General features: G+C 49.5%; 1 protein-coding gene across 1 annotated transcript; it reads right to left on the reverse strand.

Moving 5' to 3' along the window:
- Positions 1-612: 612 nt before the first annotated feature.
- Positions 613-20,713, reverse strand: LOC149367191 (endothelin-converting enzyme 2-like). Its single transcript, XM_089573114.1, has 4 exons — positions 20,574-20,713; positions 18,348-18,561; positions 4,564-6,249; positions 613-1,080 (listed from the first exon to the last, which is right to left on the reverse strand). The coding sequence occupies exons 1-4, from the start codon at positions 20,711-20,713 to the stop codon at positions 613-615; spliced, it is 2,508 nt and encodes an 835-aa protein (XP_089429240.1).
- Between the last annotated feature and the right edge of the window lie 5,060 nt (positions 20,714-25,773).

Here is a 25,773-nt window from a genome sequence, read left to right on the forward strand (position 1 = left end):
ATATACCTTAGTTTCGTTTGTCTCTCTGCACAGCGACAAAACAATCTTCGAAGTACGCACGTGGGTAAGTAAGAATTACAACGGGCGGTTAGGAGGCGATTCACAAAGCTTCAAAAATAATCAGTTCTGAATAAGCACATAAAGTGATGCCTAGTTCCTCCACGTTTAACCTCCGAAGTATTAGTAGCACTACCACAAAAACAGCAAGGCGATCGCCTTAAAAACGGGGAAAACAAGAGATTCACCATCGAGCTGCGAAAAAGAGAAACTGCTATGTACATAGAGAGCGACTACAGTGCCTACAGATAGCAGCACACGCTGCAGGAAACGTTCCAAAGCCATAAAAGAAACAAAACATAACAAAAATGCAGCGTTTCAAGCATGTTCCTAACAAGAAAGTATACGGGAGGTAACGGATTGTCCTCGAATAACCTTGTATGACTGACTGGCACTCAAAATAGGATAAAAGAAAAGTGGTAAAGTGACGCAGGCGCCGCGAGTGTAAAAATATGGTACAACAGAAAAAAAATATGGTGCACGAACACACATCCCATGAAAACCCTTGGTACAAATGTCCCTGATAAGCCCCATGAGACATCAACAGCGCCGCCTTCACAGGAAGGCGCATTTGTGCTCCGGGTTCATGGGTGACCCCACGGGGCAGCTGAAGGCCATGGCGAACGGCTCGAAGTTTCGCATGGCTTCGGTGCATTCGGGCGACACGCGGCGGCGGTCGCTTCTCTCCCAGCAGGTCACGTGACAGGCCGTGAGGAAGAAGACCTGCTCGGCGCTGTACTCCTCCAGTCCCGGCAGACGCAGGTCCCGATCTTCGCTGCGGAAGCGGAGGTAGGCCGCGTGCGCGATCTTCAGCGCCGGAAGGAGAGGGAAGAGCGCCGTAACGTTGCCACCGGAAGTGACGTTAGCCGAGCACTGGCCCAGCTCCCACAGGGCTTGCCCGGGCGTGCTGATGTTATAGGTGTTCCCTTCGCCAGGGTCGACGGTGGACGACGTCGGATCCAAAGGTGTGTGTGTCATGTCGTCGCTGAGCAGAACCGTGAGGGCGTTGATGGTGCGCGCGAGCTGCGAGAAGCCATGCGGCGGAAGGAAAACACCGTGCTGTTACTGATGCCGCTGAGAAATACAAACATAACTCCAAGCTTGTAACTCTGGCACCGTAAGATACATCTTCGTAGAGAAATTTCCATATTGCATCGTTTTTTTTCTTTGGCCGTCCCTTTGCTCGCAGAAGTATGGGATGCTCACTGCACACTCATAGAGGCCACACAAATCCCAAAGCAACTCATGTTATGAGGGACGCCGTAAGGGAGGGCTCCGGATAATTTAAACCACGTGGGCTTCTTTAACGTCTACTTACGTCGCACAGTGCACAAGCCTTTAGCATTTCAACTCAGTCCAAATGTGACCGCGGCGGCCGGGATCGAACGCGCACCTTCCAGATCAGCAGCCGAGCATCATAACCACTGAGCCACAGTGGCGGTGGTTAATATTCCGTCTCGGGTGTCGATCTTGTTGGTAGCAGTTGCTACGCTCTGGAGCGGTCATCTCTAAAGTATATTTGGTGCAGAACATTAACAAGCCAAATGAAATACGGGGCGAACAAAATTACAGTTGTGCCCTTTCGATACGAAGCGGACATAATTTCATTGTCTAATGGCCGGGAACAAAGGTTGTCAACTGTTTTATCTCAGATTTCACCGCATAGGCTTGAATTTAAGGGTTGTTTGCACTCACTGTTGCATAAAAGAAACCATGTATTGGAAATATGAAGCTAATTTATAATTTCAGCAGTACAGTGCAGGCAAACATGTGCAAGAATTATAGAGATAAGCTGTCATTCAGGCTCCCATCGCTGGGCTGCAGGATGCGGGCGGCAAAGAACACACGGAAAATAAGCTTCTTTGGTTAAGCCTTCTCCCACTAAGAGAGTACGATTGCTCCTGAAGCTAGCCTAACACCATTCCACTCGGATACAAATCGACACTGCTTCATTCTCAGTCGCGAAGGCTGCGTTTCGGTGGAGGCGAAATGTAAGACGCCGATGTATTTGGAATATCACAGGACGTTAAGTAACTCTAGGTGGTAGAAATATATCCGGCCCTCTTCACTGCGGCGCTTCGTTCTCTGTTTTCTTTCCCTCGGTCGTTCACTTTGCATCTCAGCGCTGTTCAGCTCTTCACCGAGAATTTGACACGGGTACTCTGGCTTTGCTTTCCTCAAAACCAATATTCAAGAAACACTGGAGATCAGTTTATAGCAAGAAAAATATATAAAGTGGGCAAATTTATACAGAAGGAGGTCCCGTGGTCAGTGACCGTACTGGGACCTCGATACGTTCGATATAAAAGCATGCGCCAATGCCTATGCACGCTTATTCATGTTACCATGTGCGCAAAAACTGTCACGTCATTCTGTAGCTTACATTGTGGGGCTACCTTGGCTCATCTATTCGGTTCGACATTGAGATCAGGAAGCAGAAGGGGGCTCCACACGGTCTCATTTGATATTCTTGCATGCATCCAAACAAAGAGGCCAAAGTCCCTAGTTCGAGACCAAGGTCGGTAAACTGAAGCGATTCGTTCCTTACTGCATTCCATTTCTTGAGTTCCCGCCTTTCGTTATCGACTGAAGTGACGTCATGCCCTTGGCTTCAGCCAGTAAAGGAGGGAGAACGCGGGGAATGACGGCGCTCAAGGCAATGACAAATTTGGGAAATTAAAAAAAAAAATGGAATAGAATCAGTTTTAGAATCGCTGAACTAAACAGACAGAAATCGTTTTCATTATTCTTTCATATAAGACGCCTTGTTCATTGTTACTTACGGTATAATATATGCTGGAGAGAAAGCAAAATGGAGCAGAAACACATCACTCCGTCCACACTCGCCACGGTTCAAGAACTCGAGACCAACATATTGAAACAGGTCATGATGCGCGTCAATGCTCCGCGAACGTATACGACAGTGCTGAGTTTAAACTGCATGATGTTGGACACGCACTTAGAGAAGTGAAGAGCTGAGAACTTTCGGCGCCTCTATCATTTTGAGTCGAAATTGGAGATACCAGCGGCCACATTCGTTCTACGATGCATTCCGTTGCCTTCTTTGCTGTAGTGCAGTTCTGCAATCTATAACGAATCCGGTAATTCAAGCTGTTTGCCACCTCTATGCTATGACTTCACAGGTGCTATCTCACAAGGTATACGGTGAAAACAAAGAAATATTCTAGAAAATTATCTTTAGAAAATATAGCTCTAAAATGCCGAAGCGCCCTCCTGGACTGGTAAGTTCAAGAAGTGTGCAGACTTTCGTCTTTCTTTTGGCGGGGTCATAAAGAAAATTGCTTCATTTAGCAACCTTATTAACCAGACCACTGTCGAAAGACAAAATGATTCAGATTGAAAGCTTCCCGTGCCGGCTTCGCACCGTCCTATGGTTGCAGAAACGCTTGCTTCGAAGTAACTTCGCACACGCCTGCAACTGGGACGGATACGAAGAGCGGACAGGACGAAGTTGAGTCGTCCTGTCTACTCATACCATCTCACTTTTCGCGGGAAACCGCTTATGAACGCACTATTTCATGCAATGCAAGATTTTGCTTTAGCAATCAATATATCCGAAGATAATCCGACGGCAGTTTTGCATTTTTTTACCATTAACGTTTTTGCTATCATCAACAGCGTTCGCCATTGCTTTTCTCTGGCAGTCCTAAGGGTGCAGTGAAGAGGAATCTGAACTCGTCGCTCTGCCGCGGGGACTCAATCTACACGTTCCAAGCATTCTTAGAAGCTTGACTTACTGCCCTGTTTGGTCGGTTTCCCTAATTAAATCGGATTAACGTCCGGCTGCCACCTTTTTTGATTAATTCTCCCCGTACGGTGGGCAGAGTCGACCAACGCTTGGAGTGCCTTTCAGCCAGCTGCGTGGAGGCTTTCCGCTCTACCATACGCGGAGTAATACGTAGTAATACGCGAAAGCAAATAGATCGCGCGTATGTCTATTTCTGCGGGTTTGTTTTGTGGCTTTGTTATCTGAGAATGAAACTATTTATTCACGGAAACATAAAAAACAAAATAAAGCGAAAGCAAAGCCTACAAGGAGCTGGCTGAAAGGCACTCCACGCATACGTCGACTGCGCCCACCGTACGGGGAGAATTAAAAAAAAATGGCGGGAGCCGGACGTTAATCTGATTTAATTATGGAAATTGGCCGCACAGGGCAAAAAGTCGAAGTTTTAAGAACGCTTTGAACGTGTGCATCGAGTTCCCGCGGCAAAAAGACGAGTTCAGATTCCTCTCCACAGCACCTTTAACTCTCATATGTAACCTATGGAAACGGTTTAAACGATAGATTATTCTACATATCAGAGGCATGGACTGTTATCTTCAATATTTGTACACAAGTATCTTACAATTTTCGAATTTTCAAAAATTTTTCCCGACAATACTGGACATGAGGTTCCTTCCGCTGGCAGTTTTTTTTGCTTGTCTTGTGTCAAAGCTACGGTGTTTTCTCAGTGTAGATAATGGAGTAAGGAGTGTTTTTACCTGCATGGCGTACATGAATCCGAGGCCCCCGTAGGCCATGGCGTCCGTACCTTCGTCCGCGTAGTAGGGCGCGGCAAGCGCTGCCACGGCGACAGAAATCACGTTCGTCACGGGGCTGTACGCAGCGAGGTGGGCGGACTGCAAGCGGAACAACCGAAGGCTCGCCTGGTACTCTTCACTGCCTTGTGACTTCTGCAGCTGCTCGCGACTCAAGCGCCAGTGGCCGAAGAAGCTCTGCTCCATTTCGTAGTCGCGTCCGTACAGGATTTCCAGGCTCCCGCTTGTCATGTACTCTTCCGGGGTCCATATCACGGTGCTGGTGTTCTGCAGCCGCGTGCCGACAGCACGGACCGCTTTGGTGTCCAGGGTGGACCAGAAGGCGACCTCTCTCAGCGCCATCTTGTGCACATTGGTCAAGAGACCAGAAACGACGAGCCTTTGAGCTTTGGTCATTATGCTGTCATCGGTGCCTGAAAAAAGAACCGTGTACACGAGGGCAGCGTATATACCGCAAGCCATCGGGTACACGTACTCGGACAGCGGGTGTTTCATGAAGAGTTCTCGCACCGAGCTACTAGTGATAGGGGCGAGGAGTTGGATGAACCACCACGCCGTATGGAAGGTCACCTCTCGGGCCGAGTAAGAAGCGAAGATCACCCGCATGGCATCCAGCAGGTTTCCGTTTGTGGCGATGAGTGTGTCCTCTTCATTAAGGGGCGGTTTAGCATTGAAGGCAGATTGCAGGGCCTCGACCCAGTCACGAGCTCGGAGTTTAGGCACCAGATGTGGTAATTGTCGAATCAGCAGGAAACGAGGACTGGGGTGTGTGGCTTCGAAAAAGAGCGACAGGTTTCCCAGGATAGAACGCTGGATGTCATTGCTAGCCTTTGCGAATTCAAGAAATGCCGGCAAGGCGGCTCTTTCTCTAAAGACGCTGGATAAGAACCAGCCGGCGACTGTTTCATAGAAGCCTTTGTATTTAACAACCTCCCCATTGATCGTTTCCAAAATGTACGCCACACCCGATGGGCTCATGGATATCGACCGCTTGTGAGGGGTGCCATGCCATGGCTCTATGAGGTCAACATAGAACCACAACGGCATGGCCCACAGAACGGACAGGTTCACCAGAGTCCGCAAGGGTACTGAATAATCGTCGGTGTCTCCAAGACGAGCATCGGTGGGGTCTAGCAGCCAGGGGAACAACTCTTTGCTCATGAATTCGATGAGGCTTTTCGAGTCGTCCATTTCTGCAGCGGGGCCTTCGCGGCGAAGGCAGGCGTCCATCATCACCCTCACTCTTTTCCTTAGGGGCCGACGAGGGTCCTCGCGAAGCTGTGCTTGTCCCAGCAGCCAGTGCGCCAAGCGAAAAAGTGGCGCGGACACACTAGGCCGGGTGTCGTCGTGCAGCCATCCGGAGCACACAAATTGGCCGAAATCTTCGCAGGCTTCTGAGCTCCTCCCTGGTTTCAGGCCCAGCGCCTGCGCGTGAGCAAGGCAAGCCCGTGTGGTGCAGACCGCGTGTTCTATGCGAGGCCTGGGCGTGGTGTTTACAAAGTGGAAGACGACCGTGACGACGACGGCGGCTACGAAGAGCACAAATATGATAGTTGCCGTCTTCTTGAGGGTTTCTTTTCTTCCGTACGATTCGGCGGTCGGTGATGAAAACGGAGGCCCCACACTGGCCTGCGGAAGAACATTCGATGTGTGAACTCTGCAGGGCCCGTAGTGGATGAGTTTGAAGATATGCAGATATTGCTCAAAGGCGATGTCATGCAGCTGCGATTGCTTATCTGCAGAAACTCATCATCATCAACAGTCTGACTATATCCACTGCAGGGCAAAAGCCTCTCCCATGTACTTTATATTTGTTGCACCTCATAGTGCCCTATGTTTCACTGTCCCGGCATCTCTTCGCCCTTTTGCCTTAAGATACTGTTCAAGCTTTTCCGTTTACATCTGCCCTTCGTTCAGCCAAATATCCCGAGATATTTCTATTCCGCCACCTTGGGTATTTAATGGCCTTGTATTGTAAGCACCTGATCTGTTGTATCGTTGAGAATCATCACACCTGACTTAGCTGCACTAAAACTGTAACCTAGAGCGTCTTCTAGAGCGTAACCTAGAGCGAGTTTGCAATTCTTCCTGGCTATCTGATAACATTATTCGCATACATTAAACCAGAGAGCCGTGGCTACGCGACATTTCCGCCTAACCTGTGCGACAGATTATAACCTTGATTCCATATTTATCACATAAAACATGAACAGCAGCGGTGATAGAGGACAGCTTTGCCTTAATATTTTTGTACCTCCATAATTATCGTTCTTTTTATACCTTCCCAATGTAATTCCAACTTTATTATCTGGGTAAATTTCCTGCATAAAATCAGTTGCCTCATGACCGATACTTACATCTTTTAATATGTGAACCCGGAGTTCCCTGTTCACGTAGTCGTATGCACCGGTTATTTCAAGTAAGGCTAAATATCAGAGGTCTGTGTTCCGCCTTAGCTATTTCTATGCATTGGGTAAGCATGAACAAGCTATCATCTAAGCGCCTACCCCTTCTGAACCCGTTCTGAAGTTCTCCGAGTATGCTATTACTTTCTACCGGTGTCTGAATTTTTAATTTCACCGCCTACATTGTCAGCCTGTGTATATTGTGACGAAGACGAAGCTGGTAGTGGCGCGGGACGGAGCGCTCGCGCTAGGCCAGCGGTCATTAACTGTACATGAGTGCGTTTGTATTCGCTATGCACCCTGGCCAATCCCCCGCCGTGGGTATGTGCCATTCAGCCCGAGGACATCATCATCATCATCATCATTAAATCACCTCTTGTTCATGGTTCACCACGCCTCATTCTTCGGCTGGCCGCCACGTTACATTTGGTGTGAGGTGCGCGGGTCCCTTCATTGCCATCCTGGTCACGGAGCTTCGGTGTCCTGCGCCTGCCGTGGACATCGGCCGTGAGTACTTGGTTCGAGCCGCGCGGCCGTGCCCCAGCCCGCCCGACATGAACCGACCTCGCCGCTCACCGCAGCCCCATCCCCCACCCGGACCACAGGACACGATGCACTGACGACAGCGACCTTGATGACCCGACCGACCCAAGACCCACACGTGAAGACACCGCCCCCCTGCCCCTGCCGTCCGGTGCGTCCAAGTACCTTGGCCGTCAGCTCCTGGCACCCTCCGGCCCGGATGCTTCGTGGACCGGGACTCATCCTTCGATCACCTCATCCACTGTGGCGGCCAGCACTGCCCCATCTTCTACATACTGTTCAACCCTCCACTCAAGACCATCGCCATTTTGCCGTCTGTTCGTCACCGATCGGGACGATCGCTCGGTGGCCCCGGGTAGTGTGACGAAGACGAAGCTGGCAGTGGCGCGGGACGGAGCGCTCGCGCTAGGCCAGCGCTTATTAAATCACCTCTTGTTCATGGCTCACCACGCCTCATTCTTCGGCTGGCCGCCACGTTACACTATATACGATGTTATCTTAATCGGTGGGAAGGATTTTGTGTTTATCTGCTTTCCCTTCATCAATCAAATTCATTTTACTTTGCCCCTAGCTGTGTGGAATTTGCTTATTGTTATGACTGTCTCCAATGCTTTTATCACCGTTTCCTTGCTTCTTGGGCCAAGTTCATTAATCAGCTTGATTTAAATTTCTTCTATCCCTGCGGATGTGGTTTTAGGAATATTCGCTTCCGCCTTTTCCCAGTTGACTAGTCAGTTCTAAGCTGTTCGCTATTGTGCTGTCCTGTGTTGCTCCCTCACTTGGGGAGATTCCCTTATCGTCGTTCTTAAATGACTCAGTTATAACTGATTGAATGTAGGTCACAGCGTCGTCCCTCTCTAAACATTTTCCCTGAGCATCTTTAATCTATTCCTGCTTTCTTTGCTTCGTCTTACCCAGCCAGCTTATAGGGCACCATTGTGAGACATTCCAGCGGCTAAAAAAAGGCACAGACGAAGGTGGACAAGACAGGACGACCGCCGCCCTTCAACTGAGGTTTATTCCTCCAACAGGTATTATATGCAAAGGGGGGCGCAAAGAGAAGTAATCCGTGACACGATAAAGAGCCCATGTTGGGTTTGCATATAATACCTGTTTGCGGAATAAACCTCAGTTGAAGTCCGGTGTTCGTCCTGTCTCGTCTGCCTTCGTCTTGTCTTTTTTTTAGCCGCTGGAATGTCTCACAGTTGTACTAGCAGCCAACTAGCCCAGCTTTCAATGCTTAATAACAGCTTATAAGGTTCCAGAATTTTCTTGGCCCTCCTTTATTTGCATCGTGAACTTCAGCCAGCCAGTGATCAGAGGGCTGCTGTGTTTTAGTCTGGACGAAGACCTGAACTTGCTGTTTAGAACGTGCACTAGCGTCTACTACCAGCCTGGACATGCCAAAGCTGCAAGTTTAAATTATGTAGCGTGAGGAAAGCATTCGGATGAAATAGCGTGCTTTGTTTACTTTTGTCCGCGCCTGTATGTCGCAACTTTTCAAACTTGACAGCCCACGCAATTCCATCTTCACATGTGTACTAACACTGCAGAGCAAAACTAACAGGGACCCGTAAGGAAGCCTTAAACCGCTAGAAAACGTTTCGACAAGAAGGACAAGTTCCCTTACCGGAACGCTGTTTGCGCCTTCTCTCTTTCCTGTTGTTGATGGAGTCCTGTGCAGATTACATCTTTCTTGCCGTCCCCTTGCCTTTTATAAACAGGTGAGACGTTTATTGTGGAGTTCTTGCCTAGTAGGCAATAATGTTTTCATTAGATTAAAGAAACCGAAAACGTTGCGTTCAAATTAGCATTTGGAATGCCGAGTTCCCTCGAAGCGTGCCACTTTACGATATTGTAGCAGCTGCTAGCTGCGACGCACTTCTCTGACATCTACAACAGTGGTCTATATACCAAGAGCATAGACCTTTGGGCTAGTTGGTTCCTAGCAGACACGTACAATCGCAAAAAAACACGGACAGAGAAAGACTTGGACAACAGGAGCATTTCGTGCTGTCGACGTCTTTCTCTGACCGAGTTTTTTGCCCTTGTACGTGTCTGTATACCACTGTGGAATATTTAGGTAGTTTTCCAACACAGCACACACAGTGTTTCGTTCTTACTGAAATGACAACGAAGTCGGCGTCGGCTCATCGAGCCAAGTGTGGGACCCCGGAGCGTGTTTAAGGCCCACATTAAGCGCAGCCACTGACCTTGAGGCTTTTCATTTTTGCATATTTTCGTGCTCCCAGTGCCACAGGAGGCTAACCCAAATGGTACCAATTAACAAGAAGAGGTCGTATACTGAATTGACTTATTGTGAGAAATTTCTGAACAAACGGGAACGAGGCAGTGGATCAGAGAAATGAGCCTGAAGGTTGTCATAGAGCCTCGATAGAGTATACACCTGTATTCAAGGTAGCTGCGGCTATTATACAAGCCCACCACAAGGTCGGCAAGATAACCAATGGTCGTTAAGCGCAATGGGCGAGAGATCAAGAGAAAGCAAGCGCAGCAGAGGGCAACACAAAGTTAGGTGGGCGGATGAGATTAAGAAGTGTGCGGGGATACGGTGGCCAAGGATTAATAGGAGAGACATGGGAGAGACCTTTGTCCTGCAGTGAGTTTAGTCAGGCTGATGATGACCACATTATCTATTTAAACGGGCGAAGTAATGTCATGTGACGCATTAATTGGAGCCCCGCCGCGGTGGCTTAGTGGTTACGGCATCGGCTGCTGGCCCCAAAGACGCTGGTGCGATCACGGCCGCGGCGGCTCAATTTCAATGAACAAAAAATTCTAGAGCCCCGTCTACAGTGCGATGTCAATGTACGTTAAAGAACCCCGGGTGGTGGAAATTTCAGGAGCCCTTCACTACGGCGGTACTCATAGCCTGAGTTGCTTCGGGACGTTAAACCCCAATAAACCAAACCAAGCATTAATTTGTGAATAGCCACGTGTTCTAACAGCCTACTTACGCATGACCATGATCCTGTTAGGGCACATAATCCCCCTGGCCTCATTACTCGACATGATCTTTCCTTCGAATGAATACGACCCGCGTGACCCAATAAAACCGAACCCGCCAACAGCTGACGATGAATAGAATATCATTACGTGAACGGCCTTTGTAACTCTTTTCTGGATTGGACTGAAGGTTGCCGTTGCGCTGGAAGGTCCCACACTTCTTAGCAGCTCGTGCCGCTGGCAGCTGCCCCCACTGTGGTGCGGCGTCTTTTGACACCTATCACATGGTGTGGGCCTACCCCTCCAACCCGGGTGTTCCCCCCATCCCCAACCCAACCCGGGAGGACTGGGAGGCGACCCTGCTCGGCTGCCTCGACTTACAGGCCAAACAAGCCTTAGTCGGCCGCGCCCGAGCGGCGGCCACCGCCACTGGGGTCCCATACTGGGGACCTCCACCTAGTGCTTGTAAGGATCAGTCCCTTAAGGGCTGATCCAAACACACCTCTCCTCTCCGCTTGTAAGGATCAGTCCCTTAAGGGCTGATCCAAACACACCTCTCCTCTCCCTTTTTAATAAATGTTTTCACCACCACCCCGAAGCTGTCTTCTGAGTTTTAAGGCGAAAGCCTTTAATGGCTCATCGTTGTGAACTAAATGTGTCCCGCTTTTGACTGGTGTCCGCCGAGATATGCGAGACAGTTACTGCGTGATTTCCTTTCCTCAAATACAATTCTCATTTTCTTCATTACGGCCCCTCTTTCTCTTTCTGCTTTCACTCCCACTTCCTCCCTTCCTGTACAGTGCTGTTCGAGTGTCCACCGAGATGACAGAGAATTGCAACGCCATTTCCTTGCCTCAAAAAGGGTTGCGTTCAAAGGGCAAGGCATCGCGCGTGGTGGCGTTCCGCGGACTCCCTGGCAGCGCTACAACACGCTGTCGCGTACCACTCCCAAAGGCGAATATTAAGCGTGATTAATTGGCAGTTAATTATTGCTCCAACAGAATGTGAAAGTGTAGTCGCTCACTTTACTCGTGGCAGCATTCATCGCTACATGCGCAACAATCGCGTAGCACAATACAGCACTCAGGCTTTCGCCTTTCACCAGTTAGGTCGCTAAAGTTCCTCGCAATTTTGCTTCGGCCCGATCTTTTCTTCCCCGGAATCCTTCTACGTCCTCCCTTACTGATTCAGGCTCCTCTTCTCCATTAACAACATATTCAGAAATATTGCAACATTTGCGCCTTGAAAGGCAGAAACTCCCGAGGCCCGCTAAGGGTCTGAGTAAATCAGAGGAATGTCACCTTCGCAGGCTACAAACTATGTCTTTTAATTATCCAGCTATGCTTCACGCCATTGATGCCGAGTCCTTTTCGGCACAGTGCAAATTTTGTGGTCAGAATGCAAACCTATACCATACGGTATGGGCTTGTCAGAAGAATGACAGCATTGACATCATAAATCAGCCAACGCGGGAGGGCTGGGAGGCGGCCCTGTCCAGCTCGGATCTCGAGGGAGAACGAGCCCTCGTCGCCAGTGCACGGGCAGCGGCTTTTACCAACGGCGTTGTGGCTTTCAATAAATATTTTCATCATCATCTACACTTCGGCTTGAAAGCGCAGAGTTTCCGACAACACTGAACCACCATACATCGAGCACTCCGTTCATTTGCAGCGAGAATGCCAGGAGGGCTACAGAAATGAAAAGGCCGTACCATTTCCTGGAGTCTGTTCAGGGCTTCCGCCGCCTCAGCAGTACTATGCTTCTTCTTGAGTGATCCTAGTGGAATAAATGATAGCACAAGATGAAAACGCCGTAAATGTTCTTTTTTTTCATACTAGTTACGTTATCAGGGTGTTATGGACATTTTGTTATGCACGGGTAAATATACTTCTTCTTTTTACTTAATACTTTTTCTTTTTACTTAAAAAATAATTATGGCTATGTAAAGAGTGATGCCTTCATTTTTCTCCCCTTTGTTAAATAAATAGTGCGTTAAAATTTTAAAGGCAAGCAAAATGATACCTCTCGCATATGTGTGCCAACTTTCAGCCCCATCGCAAAGACGGCGCCGCTGTGTTAGTCAAGGAAAGGGCGTCGGCTGTAAACAGCGAACTGTAATTGAATTTCTTGTAGCTGCAAAGGAAAGTATCCGTAGTATAATGAACGTTTCTGCGCTGTCTATGGAAGCTCTGCACTCGATAGTAGCACCGTTGGGCGCCGAGTCAAGCGAGTCAAAGCTTCAGAAGGTACCGAAGCAGAACTGCACGACTGGGCGTGATCTGGGCGACCCGTCCCTGCAACCAGTCCCGAGACGACTGCAGCGAGGCGACATCATCATCCTGCTGAACGGCGCATTACGGCTCATCAGTTGGCTGAGGGGCAGACCGTAAGCACAGGAAAAAAAGTTCAAAAAGGTTGAGAATTGGGCAAGCTGGTACGAATTCATACTGCTATGGCACCACAAGGACAAGGAAGAAGACGGAGTGACGACAACACAAGTACTCGTGTGTGTTGTCTTGTGTTGTCGTCACGTACTCCGTCTTCGCCCTTGTCCTTGTGGTGCCACAGCAGCATGAAGCGCTTGAATTGCGGCTAGAATCGCTGAGACCCTTGGATCTCCATGATATGCTCTAGGTGGGTTCCACGAAGCCTCACGGCTGAGCTCCGAGAGTAAAGTCATCTGTTCCGAACTGCTGGACAGCTTCGATGCTGAACAAGAGACTATCTTTTCTCGGATAGTAACCAGTGGTCAAACATAGACTCATCATTCTGAGCCAGAAACAAGAACACAACCGATGGATTGGCGCCATCCATGTTCGCTAAGAACAAGACAGTTCAAGGTGGCGGAGTCGGCTGGAAAAGTCGTGATCAGTGTTCTTTGGATATTGATGAGGTTGTCCTTGTGTATGCGCTGCCTTAGAGCGAGACAGTAAATTCGCACACTTATATCAAAACCCTCCTGAAACTAAAGCAGCGTTACTAACGTCTCCGAAGTAACAAGAGTCCGCCACGACAACGCCCGCCCTCACACCAGCCTGAAAACAAAAGGAGTGACTGCCAAGTTTTGGTGGACTGTACCGCCTCCAAATTACTCACAGTCCTGACTTAGCACCATCTGATTTTCACCTTTTCGGGACGCTAAAAGACGTTTTTGGCAGATCCAGCTTTCTGGACGACGAGAGCGTCATTCACTTTGTGAAAACATGGCTGCACCAGAAGGAAAAAGCTTGTACAAAGCAAGCATGCATGGCCTTGATCACGGATGGCGCAATGTCGTGTAAGTTGACGGAGATTGCCTTGAAATATTATATCGATCCGGCATACATTGGGCTCTTACCTATTATTTGTGAATTATCGTAACTTTTATTGAGACTGTTTCAGAAAAAAAAAAGAGGGACACTCCTTTTTGGACAACCTTATACATTCAGTGTGGCCTCTCAGAGCAGTACATTAAGAGATATGCGATAAACTAATCATGGGTTATAGTGAATGAAACAAAGTTAAGGGTGGCTGAAGCTTCTTTGAGTACACTATTGTAAGGTTTCGTACACTGCAATGAAACGACTGGCGGAATGCTAGGTCCTAACAAAGGGGTGGTTCTTAATACCTACTTGCCAGCTGCATGATTGGGTACAGAACCATTACACGGCTGTCCAGATGCATGAAGCAGTACTGGCCGCTGTGGGTCAGCCAGCAGCCACAGCGGTAGGCTGCTGTGCTAGAGCTCATGGCTGTAGTCCCGGGATCGGCGGTAGGATTTAGGTGGAGGTAAAATGTTAAATTAGTTAATGACATCCTAGTTGAAATCAAAAAGAAATGTTCGTCGTGAGCAGGGCGTGTAACGCGAAGGCATTACAGACAAAAATTTTAAACGCAGAGAACAACAAAATGGCGCCGCTTGAATTGCAGCTTGGGTTACGACGAGGTACAATTTTGCGAGTATTACGGTTGCGTCGTGCAGCAATTACACCGACAAACAACGATTATCACACTAGTCGTTCAATTACAACCAAAGAATGTTATAACTGCACCGAGTCCTTACATAGAAGAAAGCCTCAGAATGCCGCGAACACACGACCATCAATGCTGTGACTGGCTTGCCAATCCCCATTTTCTGCACCCAAAGCTGCCTTGCCTACGAGCAAAGGTTAAGGAAAGGAACGATGCCTCCTGGATTTTCCATTTCGTCGGCGTAGAAAAAGGCACGCCGCAGTGTAGCCGAGCTTTGTTTTTTGCCACAAGATTCCGGTGACGTCATCCGAAAGGGCTCCGGCAGGTGACCAAACCGCCCACTGTGGGCAACCTGCAGGCGAGCTTAATGGCCACCAAAGCAAAGTGCGTTAGCAGGTACGTGCGTAAGCACTAAAGCCCGTAGTCAGCGAATTCGATGATCTTTGCCTGAAGCCCGCCTGACCTTGAAGCAACCTAGGTGACGTGACTTCGTGACGTCATCAGCAACTGCCACCGGATTGCAGTAAGCAAACAGCCCACCATGACCAGTGGCACTTCAAATAACGTCTGGTCGCGAGAGGTTTCACGGGAAGAGCAAAGTGGATGGCACAAGCCCCACCGGCGGCAGCACCTGACATCGCAGAGCAGTGGCGCATCCCTTAGCCGCTGCACGACTGGGCCACGCGTGTTGTGAGGACTGCCACTTATAAAAATGATCTATAGACTGTCTATAGACTTCTTACTGACTCTGTTGACTTCCTCTAGATATTGATTTTTGTCTATGAATAATCTGTAGACTGTTTATATACAAAAGTCTACTAAAAGTATGTGGTCATAAATCTACACATTGTCTTTAGACTGTCTAGTTCATTTGTATTGCCTATAGACTGTTCTCTAGTATTTTTCTATAGACAGCCTATAGAAGTCTATAGACACTCGAAGAGGCTGATTGCACGGTCTTTGAATAATGCATAGGGGTGAAATATCAGGACCTGACGGTTACCGCTCACGCGGGACAGACTAGGAGCAGGCGCGCGTCCTCCTTTCGCGTGAACGACGGAAACAGCGGCGGAGCGGTGGGGCACTGGCGACCTCACCGCGGTGCGGTGCGAGGCGGAAACAGACCCCATTGCGAAGGCCGTAAGGAAAAAGATGACCACGCTTACCTTGGTTAAGCCAAGAATGCGTTGCATATTGCGCGGTCTCTTGCGCGAGATGTTGCTTGGCGGCACTGATTTTCTCAGCAGCTTTTCCTCCGTGACGTATGGATGGATTGGAGCGCCCCCTTTGAAACGGGGCGGTGGCAACCGCCACCATGCTCAGCCGTCCTTTTTTTCCTTTTTTTTTCTTTCTCTTCCTTTTTTTTCTTTTTTTTTTCACGTGGTTTGGTGACGTCACGACACCAAAGCACGTGACTTCACGTCACGTGGTTTGGTGGCTGCCCGGCCGCGCCCAAGGGCTGAACTGAGTGATTGCAATATGCTACGCATAAAAGATCGAGCGCGCCGCTCTCGAGACTGGCCGTTCAGCCACCACGCGCGGCCTCGCTAGCCTCGCCTCGCGACGGCACAAGTTGGAGCCCTGCTCTTGCAGCTGTGACGTCACACCGCTAGGCGCGCCGCGCGCGGCGGGCGCACGAGTTAGGCAGCAGCCACTCTAGAGAAGGGACTGGTAGTAGGTCCGCCGGTGGCGGCGCCTTTTTGCAGCTCCATAAAATGTGGTCATATCCGGCTATCTCGCCGCATTGTTTGCAAGTAGCGTTGTATTGTGTTGGATACATGTGTGCTAGTCTCGACGGGCTAAAGAAGGCTCGCGTCTGGAGCCGACGCCACGTTACCTCCTGGCTTTTGTCGAGCTTTTTGCCTGGTGGCGGATAGATCCTTCTTTTCAGTTTAAACTGATTGGTGTATTCGTGAAATGATATGAATGCATCTCTCGTGACATTTGGGGACTCAACCCGGCTCACTGCTCGGCTGACATAACCTCGAGCTATCTGTGAGCCAACTCGTTTCCCCTGTTCCCCGAGTGTGCCGGCACCCATATTAGTTCCACCTCTCTTTGGTCCCAGTCTTTATCTCTTCTCTAGAGCGGTGGGAGGCTATACTGGCCAGCTCAGACCCGTTGACGCAAGTCCGGGCGACTGAGTGGGCTCACAAGGTCGCCAAGAGCCATGGGCTCGAAGCCACCTAGTATAATGCCCACTAGGGCTCAGTGCTGACAATAAACGTTTTCCAATCCAATAGGCAGCAGCCACCACGCGCGGCCACGCCTCGCGACGGCACAAGTTGGAGCCGTGGTCTTGCCGCTGTGACGTCACACCGCTAGGCGCACCACTAGGCGCGCCGGGCGCAGGAGTTAGGCAGCAGCTACCAAGCGCGGCCTCGCCTCGCGACGGCACAAGTTGGGCCCCTGGTTTTTGCGGCAGATAGTATGACGTCATAGCAGAGGTCAAGCTAAAGGTCAATGGCAGCTACCGCGGCCTCGCCACGCGAGGAGCTGAAAGTGAAAGTAGTATTGCTTTCGCAATAAAAACCGGGACACGTGCATCAGCAAGGCCACAATAGTTCTTGCAGATATTGAACTCGCATTCCTGGACACGCGTGGTGAAGACTCAGTGGATTGTACTCGTATGTTATTTCTTATGTGTGAACATTGTTACGAAGACGAAGAAGAGGGCAGTGGCGCGCGACGGAGAGCTCGCGCTAGGCCCACGGCCATTAAACCATATTATCATCTGTCATCATGTTCTCCTTTTCCTAGGCTTGCTACCTCGTAACATTTGGTGGAGGTGCGGGTTCCTCCTCGTCATGCTGGTCCCTGGAGCATCGCCGCCTTCTGCTCGCCTTCTTCGTTGGCCGAGGGGACCTGGACTCCTCCGCCGGCTCAACCCGAGCCCGAACTGACCAGAACCGACCAGCCGCTATCCCCAGCCCCGTCCCCAGCCCCGACCACAAGACACGACGACCAGGACCAGACGAAGTATGACCCTACGACGACTTGAATCAAGACGGCACTCCTGCGCAAGCTGTCCGGAGAGTCCTTAAACCCTGATCTTCGGCTGTGGACGACCGATCGCTGGACCTGAAGCTCCAGGGACTACCGTTCACAAGATCATCTCGTTCATCTTGGTGGCAAGCCATTCATCTTCGTCTATCCTTTGTGATCATGGTCATCGCCACCTCATCATTGAGAATTTAAGCAATCGATCGGGACGATCGCTCGGAGGACCCGGGTCATGACGAAGAAGAGGGCAGTGGCGCGCGACGGAGAACTCGCGCTAGGCCCACGGCCATTGAACCATATTATCATGTCACCATGTCGTCCTTTTCCTAGGCTTGCTACCTCGTAGCAATATACTGCTTCTTTTTCCTTACACGCAATTTTTTCCAGACACTCATGCGTCTATAAACTTTCATTTCAAGTCGATTAACCTTCCTTGAGACTTAGAGCTCGTTGTGTCTTCATTACTTTCGTATCCGTCGTTATTAGCGCTCTTGTTTCATAATGGACCGATACCAACTCGCCCAACTATTCTTCCATCACAGCGAGGACTTCCACGACGCCACCTCTCCTAGACCATGTAAACCTTGGGGACTATGTAAACCCCACATATACCCTGCCATATCCTAACCTTAAGGGTAACAGAGTGGATACCAAGAGAAGGCAAGCGTATCAGGGGGCGGCAGAAAGTTAGTGGGCGGATGAGATTAAGAAATTTGCTGGAATACGGTGGCCGCAACTGGCGAAGGACAGGGTTAATTGGAGAGACATGGGAAAGGCCTTTGCCCTGCAGTGGGTGTAGTCAGGCTGATGATGATGATGATGATCCTAACCACCAGCGCAGCACTCACTGGAACTGACGTGACCTGGTGGGGGCCGTGCCTTGAGCTTCGTGGGAGCCGGGGAGGAAGCGGGCTGATCCGGCACTGACGGCAAGGTGTCCGCGACCTGTGGTGCTGGCGATGGCGCAGGCGAGACGGCCTTGCTGGCAATATACCGAAGGAGGGCGTCAGTGTCGTGCTCCTCGCTCTTACCGGCGCATGGCAAGGGGTGCGATGCGTCGCTGGTGGGAGCCCTGCCGAGGAAGAAGTAATGAACAGATGTTCTACCCTGCCGCAGTGGCTCAGTGGTTAAGGCGCTCGTCTACGAAGCCGGAGTACCCGGGTTCGAACCCGACCGCGGCGGCCGCACTTCGATGGAGGCGAAACGCAAAAGGCGCCCGTGTACTGTGCGATGTCAGTGCACGTTAAAGATCCCCAGGTAGTAGAAGTTATCCCGGAGACCTCCACTCCTACCTTCCTCCCTTCCCTTACGGCACGGTTCAGGTCTCCCCCGAGGTATGTGAGACAGATATTGAGCCATTTCCTTTCCTCAAAAACCAATTTACCATGTGCTATGCGAAGTAAATGCTCGTTGAAGATCATCAAGTGGTCGATATTATTTCGGAGACCCACTACAGCACCTCTTTCGTCCTTTCTTCTTTCACTCGCTCCTTTATCGTTTCTCTTACAGCGCGGCTCGGGTGCCCACCAAGATATGTGAGGCGTTATTACCTTTCCTCAAAACCAATTTTCAAGCCCAATTTTCAGGGTTTCTCCGACCAAACACTGTACTGCTCTGGAATACGGAATTTCCGCGCCTTGTGCTATCGTAGGCGGTCAAGATTTTTTTCGCCCCTGTTTATCAGGTTCCCGCAGCTTTGTTTGTGCAGACGCTGAACGCATTATTAGTAAAAAAATACTAATCTGTAGTTGCGAGCCTTACCATAGAACCTTGATTGCTGCTGTAGGCAGCTAAAAGAATATGTTTTGAAATATACGGCCATTAACGGGATGAAACAGATCCCAGTAGAACTTACTTTTCTTAATCGTAACACTGACGTCACGTGACCTCAGATATCCCTTTCGTCTGACCTCGAGTCGCACGCAAGAAACTTTTGGTTCGCAACAACAGGTCCCATGCAAACTGTTCACACTTAAAATGGCTCACTTGGAGAAAAAAAAAGAATTTTGGCTGATGCCTTTTGCCCCTGTTTTCTTGAGCACGCAGCGTATGCTGTTTAAGACGTCAATTCATATATGTCTTTTAATCCAACTAGAATATAGCCTCCATAAACGGACATCATCAGTCACCTAGCTGCGAGTCCCGTACCTACACGCTACGTAGTAAGCGCCCATTTCATTTATGAGCATCTCCAGGAAACCTCGTCGATCTGCGTGGACCAGGGATCGTTTGCTGTTATTAACAGTGTCTTGATTATCGGGCTGATTTGATCTCCTTTTTTGCTACGAAGTGCCAAATGAGCTGATAGGCTTTTTTGTTGCCCGCCTTCGTTTTGGTTTACGTGAAGCGTCATGAAAACAGCTTCACCAGCGCTGCGACGAGGAACAAAGACAGAGAAGGAAGGACAGGGACAAGCGCTTGTCCCTGTCCTTCCTTCTCTGTCTTTGTTCCTCGTCGCAGTGCTGGTGACGTTGTGAATATGTACCAACTAGCTCAAACCACGATTTCGAAAACATAGCGTGAGGCAAGATCCTTGGTCTCCGCCACTGTAAATCTTGTCAAGTTATCGCTTTGCTATGTGCAAACAGCTCACGCACTCGTATACATGGAATAACGTTGCTTGCCCATTTGGTGCGCACTGAGATCCTATAGAGAACGTATGAGCGAACATGAGGACGCAAACGCGAGAAAGGAATATAGGGCTACTAGCTGCTTGATTATACTGCTAAAAAGCAAACCCTGTAACCTGGGCACTTTTGACCGACCCTGTACCTGCGCAGATGAGAAATATCGCGAAACCCACCGGACGCCCCCTGTGCAAGTTGACGCCGTGAGATCTGAGACGTTCTTCTCTCTGAGGTTCGAGGCGTTCATTTCTAACCTGGATTCGCTGCGTAGTCATCCGCTTTGTCACGTGCTTGGGGGTAACATGATCAGGGTTGAGGTGAGCAGAGACGCGCTGGTCACTTAGCCACTGGAAGCGCTGAAAACTCCACAAGTCTGCTCTCTCCGGGCGCAGCGGCATGCCCAGCCCCTTGAGTAAACGACAGCTACGGCCTCTTTCGCGAGATGCGCAATATTCACCCTTGAGGTGCGGTTGGTGCCGTCGCGACCGGTGTCGTGGATGGCGTCGTGCCGCGGTCCTGGTCAGGTAGCTGGGCCTTGGCCTTCGACGGCTTGCGGCAAAAGTGTCCAGGACGGCTGCCGGGCCCCTTTGAAGACATGGTGGCTGGACGAGCTATTCGCGTTGCGTGCAACCGGTTCTCGGGGAGGTCTTGTTCTTCTGCCTTCTCTGGCGCGTGCAGTCCAACCCACGCGCACGGAAATGAGATGCTTTCCTCCACTTTCTTTATTTTAACAGTTCTAGCAGCATATGCTGCTTCCGAAGGAAGCGGAGCCGGCGCTGCAATCCTATTTTCTCACAGGTGAAATCCCCTTTTTAATCTCTTCACAGGAGGGCAGAAGTTCGAGTTTTTAGCGCTAATAAAAATACATTTCGCAAGCCATGGTGACTCCATGAACGTATAGAAAATATTTTGCGGCCATAGCAGTAGCAGTTCTTTCTTTGTGATTCGTGCTACGGATCTCTATAACAACAGAAGGAAGTTGCGGTATTTTGCGGTGCAAAGTTAGTTCCATACATACGCATTAGAACTATCATCATCATCAGCGTGACTACCCTTACTGCAGGACAAAGGCCTCTCCCACATTTCAACAGTAGACTGATTTCAGCAGCAATTGCGCTACGCCAAACGCCGCCGCGATGCACTGTGGGAGTTGTGGTACTCCGGCCGACGGCCGCGTCGGCGCGGTGCGTGGCGCACCCGCGAGAAGCAGTCCTGTTTGCGTTGCCATACGATGTTTCTCTACATGAATGCTTGATTTGTGAGAGAAGTTGGTTCGCCTGAGAGGGTGTCATGAGCTCCGACAATTGCGCAACACAGAGGACCTCGGATTTTTCGTTTTCTCGAAAAGGTCCCTGAGATACAGCGTAGAAGCCAGGCATGGGAGGCAGCTGAAGAAGCCCTGTTCTGCACATTTAGCCGTATTGCCCGTGTTGATCAGTGGATATTGACAAATGGTAAATTTTTGAGGTCCGAAGCTTTGATATGCCTTTTACTCGACGCTCAGCTTTGAGGCAGTCCATTGAAATTGCCAACAAGGAGGGCATCGCATTCACCTTCACGCTGCTGCGAAATTTTATTGTAACATTAAGGATTAACCCGCGGTTCTTATGTGGAGCCAGAAGTCCTCTTTTATCGGACTGATTCACTACCTGTCATATTAAGGAATCCACTAATGCGCATATTCACTTCTGATACCTTAAGCGGCCATAGTAGCGATAGTGCTTTCCCTATTTCATGGAATAAGAAGCCTTGACAATGTGGATTAATTCCTGACGTTTTCTTGCACACCGGCCTTTGACCATACGTAATTTATAAAATTCAGGAACATGCCATTTATGCCGGAATACAATTGCCATTTTACTCAGTATTTCAAAAAAAAAACGGCCATCTAATATTTATTTACCATTCAATGTAACCATACTCCAACTCAGAAAATAGCTAGAGTCTGGCGCGGGAGGCGCTTTTGGCAGCAAAGATCTCATTACCCTAACTCTAAAAGAAATCATGCTGCCAGCAATCCGCTCAATAATCAAGTTGTCTGTGTTCAATTAAAAACCATTCAGCCTCAAAACCTCCCAGATGGGCTTCTCCCTTGCTTATTGTGCACGGAGCACGCGCATTTGTCACAACAATATTTAGGAAAATGGCATGGCTCGCCCGTACTGCTCCGCCTACCTGCCGGTAACCCGCTCAGCATATCCTGAATATATGTATATGTTTATATAAAAAAAACTACCACATGACCAATTTTAGACAAGAACCATGATGATAAAAAAGGAAAACACACTTACTGTTACACTGTTGCATTTCTGGAAGTAGCTAGCGTATATTGACACGGCAAAACAAGGTGGCAAGAATCATAAACACTGTCCGAACACGTTCAAACACGTGCACAACTATGCGTAGAAATTTTATGGTGGCAAAACGAGCAAATGTGACGGTCAAGCCAGTTTTAATGGTCACCTGCAACATTTTAAAAGCAAGGCACGAGTAACATGCACAGCAGAGGTAGCAGGGGCGAGTTATTAGTAGAGTTCGTAGAGAGAAATAATTTACAGATCACGAATACGTTCTTACGCAAAGTAGAAAACAGGAAGTAGATGTCGAAAAGCCCCAATTGTGAGACTAAAAATGACACAGGCTTTATACCATGCGCTCACTCTGCCATCGTAGAGGATATGGAGGTCCTCGGAACGGTGCGTTGTAGCGACCACAGAATTTTAAGGTGGTGATGACCTAGTTGCTGTTCAGGAGCAGGACCAGGCCTTGTGCTTGTTAGGGTGAGGCGGCTGTTTCGGAGCAGCATGCTGCAGCACCGGTAACGACTCCGATGTGAGCCGCGGGGCCTAGGCCTTGCGTGTCGTGGAGCGGCTGCGGAATTGGGGTGGAGCCTCACTGGTGGAGCTTGGCTGGCGTTTGCTTCGGCAGCTGGCTTGGCACCCCAGTCCCTCTCTCTTACAAGGTATGTGGTCCGGAAGCTCCTTGCAGGCTATGTACGCAATCAGGTGTGCGTTGTGAAGATCCTGCATTACGGCGTGCTGGAGTGGTCCTGCAAGACGCGTTACTTGAAAGCCTGGCACACACCCGCGCAGTGGCCGAGTGCGCCGCAGTTGCGGCAGTGCTCGATCTGCTTTTTGAAGCGGTAACACCTATATAGTACAGAGGAGTAGTAGATGTGCTTGGGCACTCAATCTTGTTCGAAGAGGATGATGATGGGCTCTGTCGAGCCCATGCGTCTAAAGTCGAGGATGGGACGCTTCCGCACATGACTGAGACGGTCCTCGATGTCTTCCTATAGTGGCCGAGAGGGACCCTGTGGATCACACCGCCGACGCACTCCTCCGCTGTCGCCTGCTAGGAGTAGATGCCATACGTGGTGCCTTTGATGAGTACGGACTTGATGGCGAGGTGGCGGAGTCGGTGTTGCGGCTCGAGAGGGTTGATGAGGACGAGACATTGCACGTTGTTGACGATGACTGTGTCGGCCTTGGCCTTTGAGGCCCGAGGCTGGCTTTTTGCAGAATGGCACCGCGAAGCACAATGCCGTTCACGGCAAGAAGGTTGAGGCCGATCATATGCTTATCGATGGGTAGCTTGGGGTGGCGTAAGGCAGAGAGTTGGCAGAGAGAAAAATCCAGAAAACGCTTTCGCCTTGCAGCACTTTAAAGAGCCAAAGCGCCCCCTGGATTTTTCTCTAACTACTTCCAGCATCCCGCTACCAATTGCTAACTGCGGTTCCCTTGCTAGGCTGTTGAACATTACTTTGGTTTTCGGCATGTTAATTTTTAGCCCCACCGTTCTGCTCTGCCTGTCTGACTCATTGATCGTGCTTTGCAGTTCTTGTCCTGAGTGGCTTAGCAAGGCAATGTCATGAGCGAATGGCTAATTACTCAGGTATTCTTCATTAACTCTTATTTCCAACTCAGGCCCCGGAATACTTCCTGTAAGCTCTGGTTCAGCCTGAATATAGAAGCGAAAAGCTGCAATTGTGCTTAGTTTGACGCTAAGGCTGTCGCAGTTGGCGCACAGTGCACTGGGAGCACCACGATAACGTTGGAGGCGTTCGGCCGTCCACACACTACCTGTACGGAGGCGGAGGAGGAGACGCGCGTGTAGTGAATACGGTGCTGTCTTAGAAAGTTGCTTTAGAAAAATGTACTGTGATGTCCATTCCTTTCGGGTGTACAACAATATATGAGATACAGGCATTTCCTTTCCTTAAAACCAATTTTCATTTCATTTTCCTTAAGGCCCTTACGGCGCGGTTCGGGTATCCACCGAGATATGAGAGAGGAAGGCGTCGTTTCCTTTCCTTAAAATATATTTTCTTTTCATTTTCCTTCCCTTAAGGCGCATTTCGGGCGTCCACCGAGATGTGAGTGTTTCCTGGCTCACTGTTTGCCTTTTACTTATTTTTATTTGTGCCACGTATGACGTCACTCGGTTTCACGCATGCGCAGCTGTGGCTAATCTTGGCTCCGACGGCTCACACAAAGCGGAGCTGTGGTGCGGGTAGTGAAGCTTTTTGCTTCAAAAGTAAAGTTGACAGGACCGATCCCTGAGGCACACCACTACTCTGAGAAAAGGTTTTGGAAGTAAAGGAACCATCAGAACAGAAGAAACGTCTATCTCTTAGGAATTCCTTACTCATACAAGAATGTAAAAAGGCAGCCGAATTTCCTCAAGCTTCTTCAACAGTACTGAATGCTCTACTTTGTCATATGCTTCGGCGATATCCAAAGTGACTAAAGCCGCGGCCTCTTTCTTTTCCATTGCCGCCCGAATTGTACTTTCCAAATCTAAGCAGTGCAGATCGAGCACCATCGACGAAACCATATCTGAGAAGATCTGAAGGCTTGTAATGCCCTAACGTGATCTGTAAGACGGCTGGGAACAATGCGTTAAATAAGTTTTACTAAAGTAGACAAGAAGGAAATCGACAGAACTCTTCGTATGATGTTTGAGAGGTAAGATTATTTTCGCATTTTTCCATTCGGGACGGAGCCAAGCTCTCTCAAGGGACACGTTAACAATAAGCAAAATAAGTCTTGTACAAGAGACGAACATCCCGATAGTGATCCCGTCGCATCCAGCCGCAAAAAATGACGTATAATCTGGGACCCGGCAGAGCGCTCTTCATCAACTTACATCTGCTGCGTCCCGCGGCATTGGCCGCTCATCGAAGTCTTCTGCACAAATCCATGCTTTCGCCCTGACTCGAATGCCGTAATTATTCCTGTAGTTCCCAAAATTCCAACATTTGTACCGGCCCAACTCCAAAGTTTGACCTTGGTCGATTTCGACCATAATTATTGTCCACAATCATCATCATCAGCCTGACTACGCCCACTGCAGGGCAAAGGCCTCTCCAATGTCGCTCTGTTGACCCTGCCCTTTCCCAGCTGTGGCCACTGTATCCCGTCAAACTTCTCAATATCATCCGCCCACCTAACTTTCTGCTGCCCCCTGCTACGCTTGCCTTCTCTTGGAATCCACTCCGTTGCCCACAAGGACCAGTAGTTATCTTGCCTTCGCATGACATGCCCTGCCCGAGCCCACTTCTTGATTTCAACCAGGATGTCATTAACCCGCGTTTATTCTCTCACCCACTCCGCCCGCTTCCGATCTCTTAACGTTACACCTATCCTCTTTCTTTT

The sequence above is a fragment of the Amblyomma mixtum genome, chromosome 1 (genome assembly GCF_055824585.1).
Source record: "Amblyomma mixtum isolate Tamu chromosome 1, ASM5582458v1, whole genome shotgun sequence".
In the NCBI taxonomy this organism is placed as follows: Eukaryota; Metazoa; Arthropoda; class Arachnida; order Ixodida; family Ixodidae; genus Amblyomma; species Amblyomma mixtum.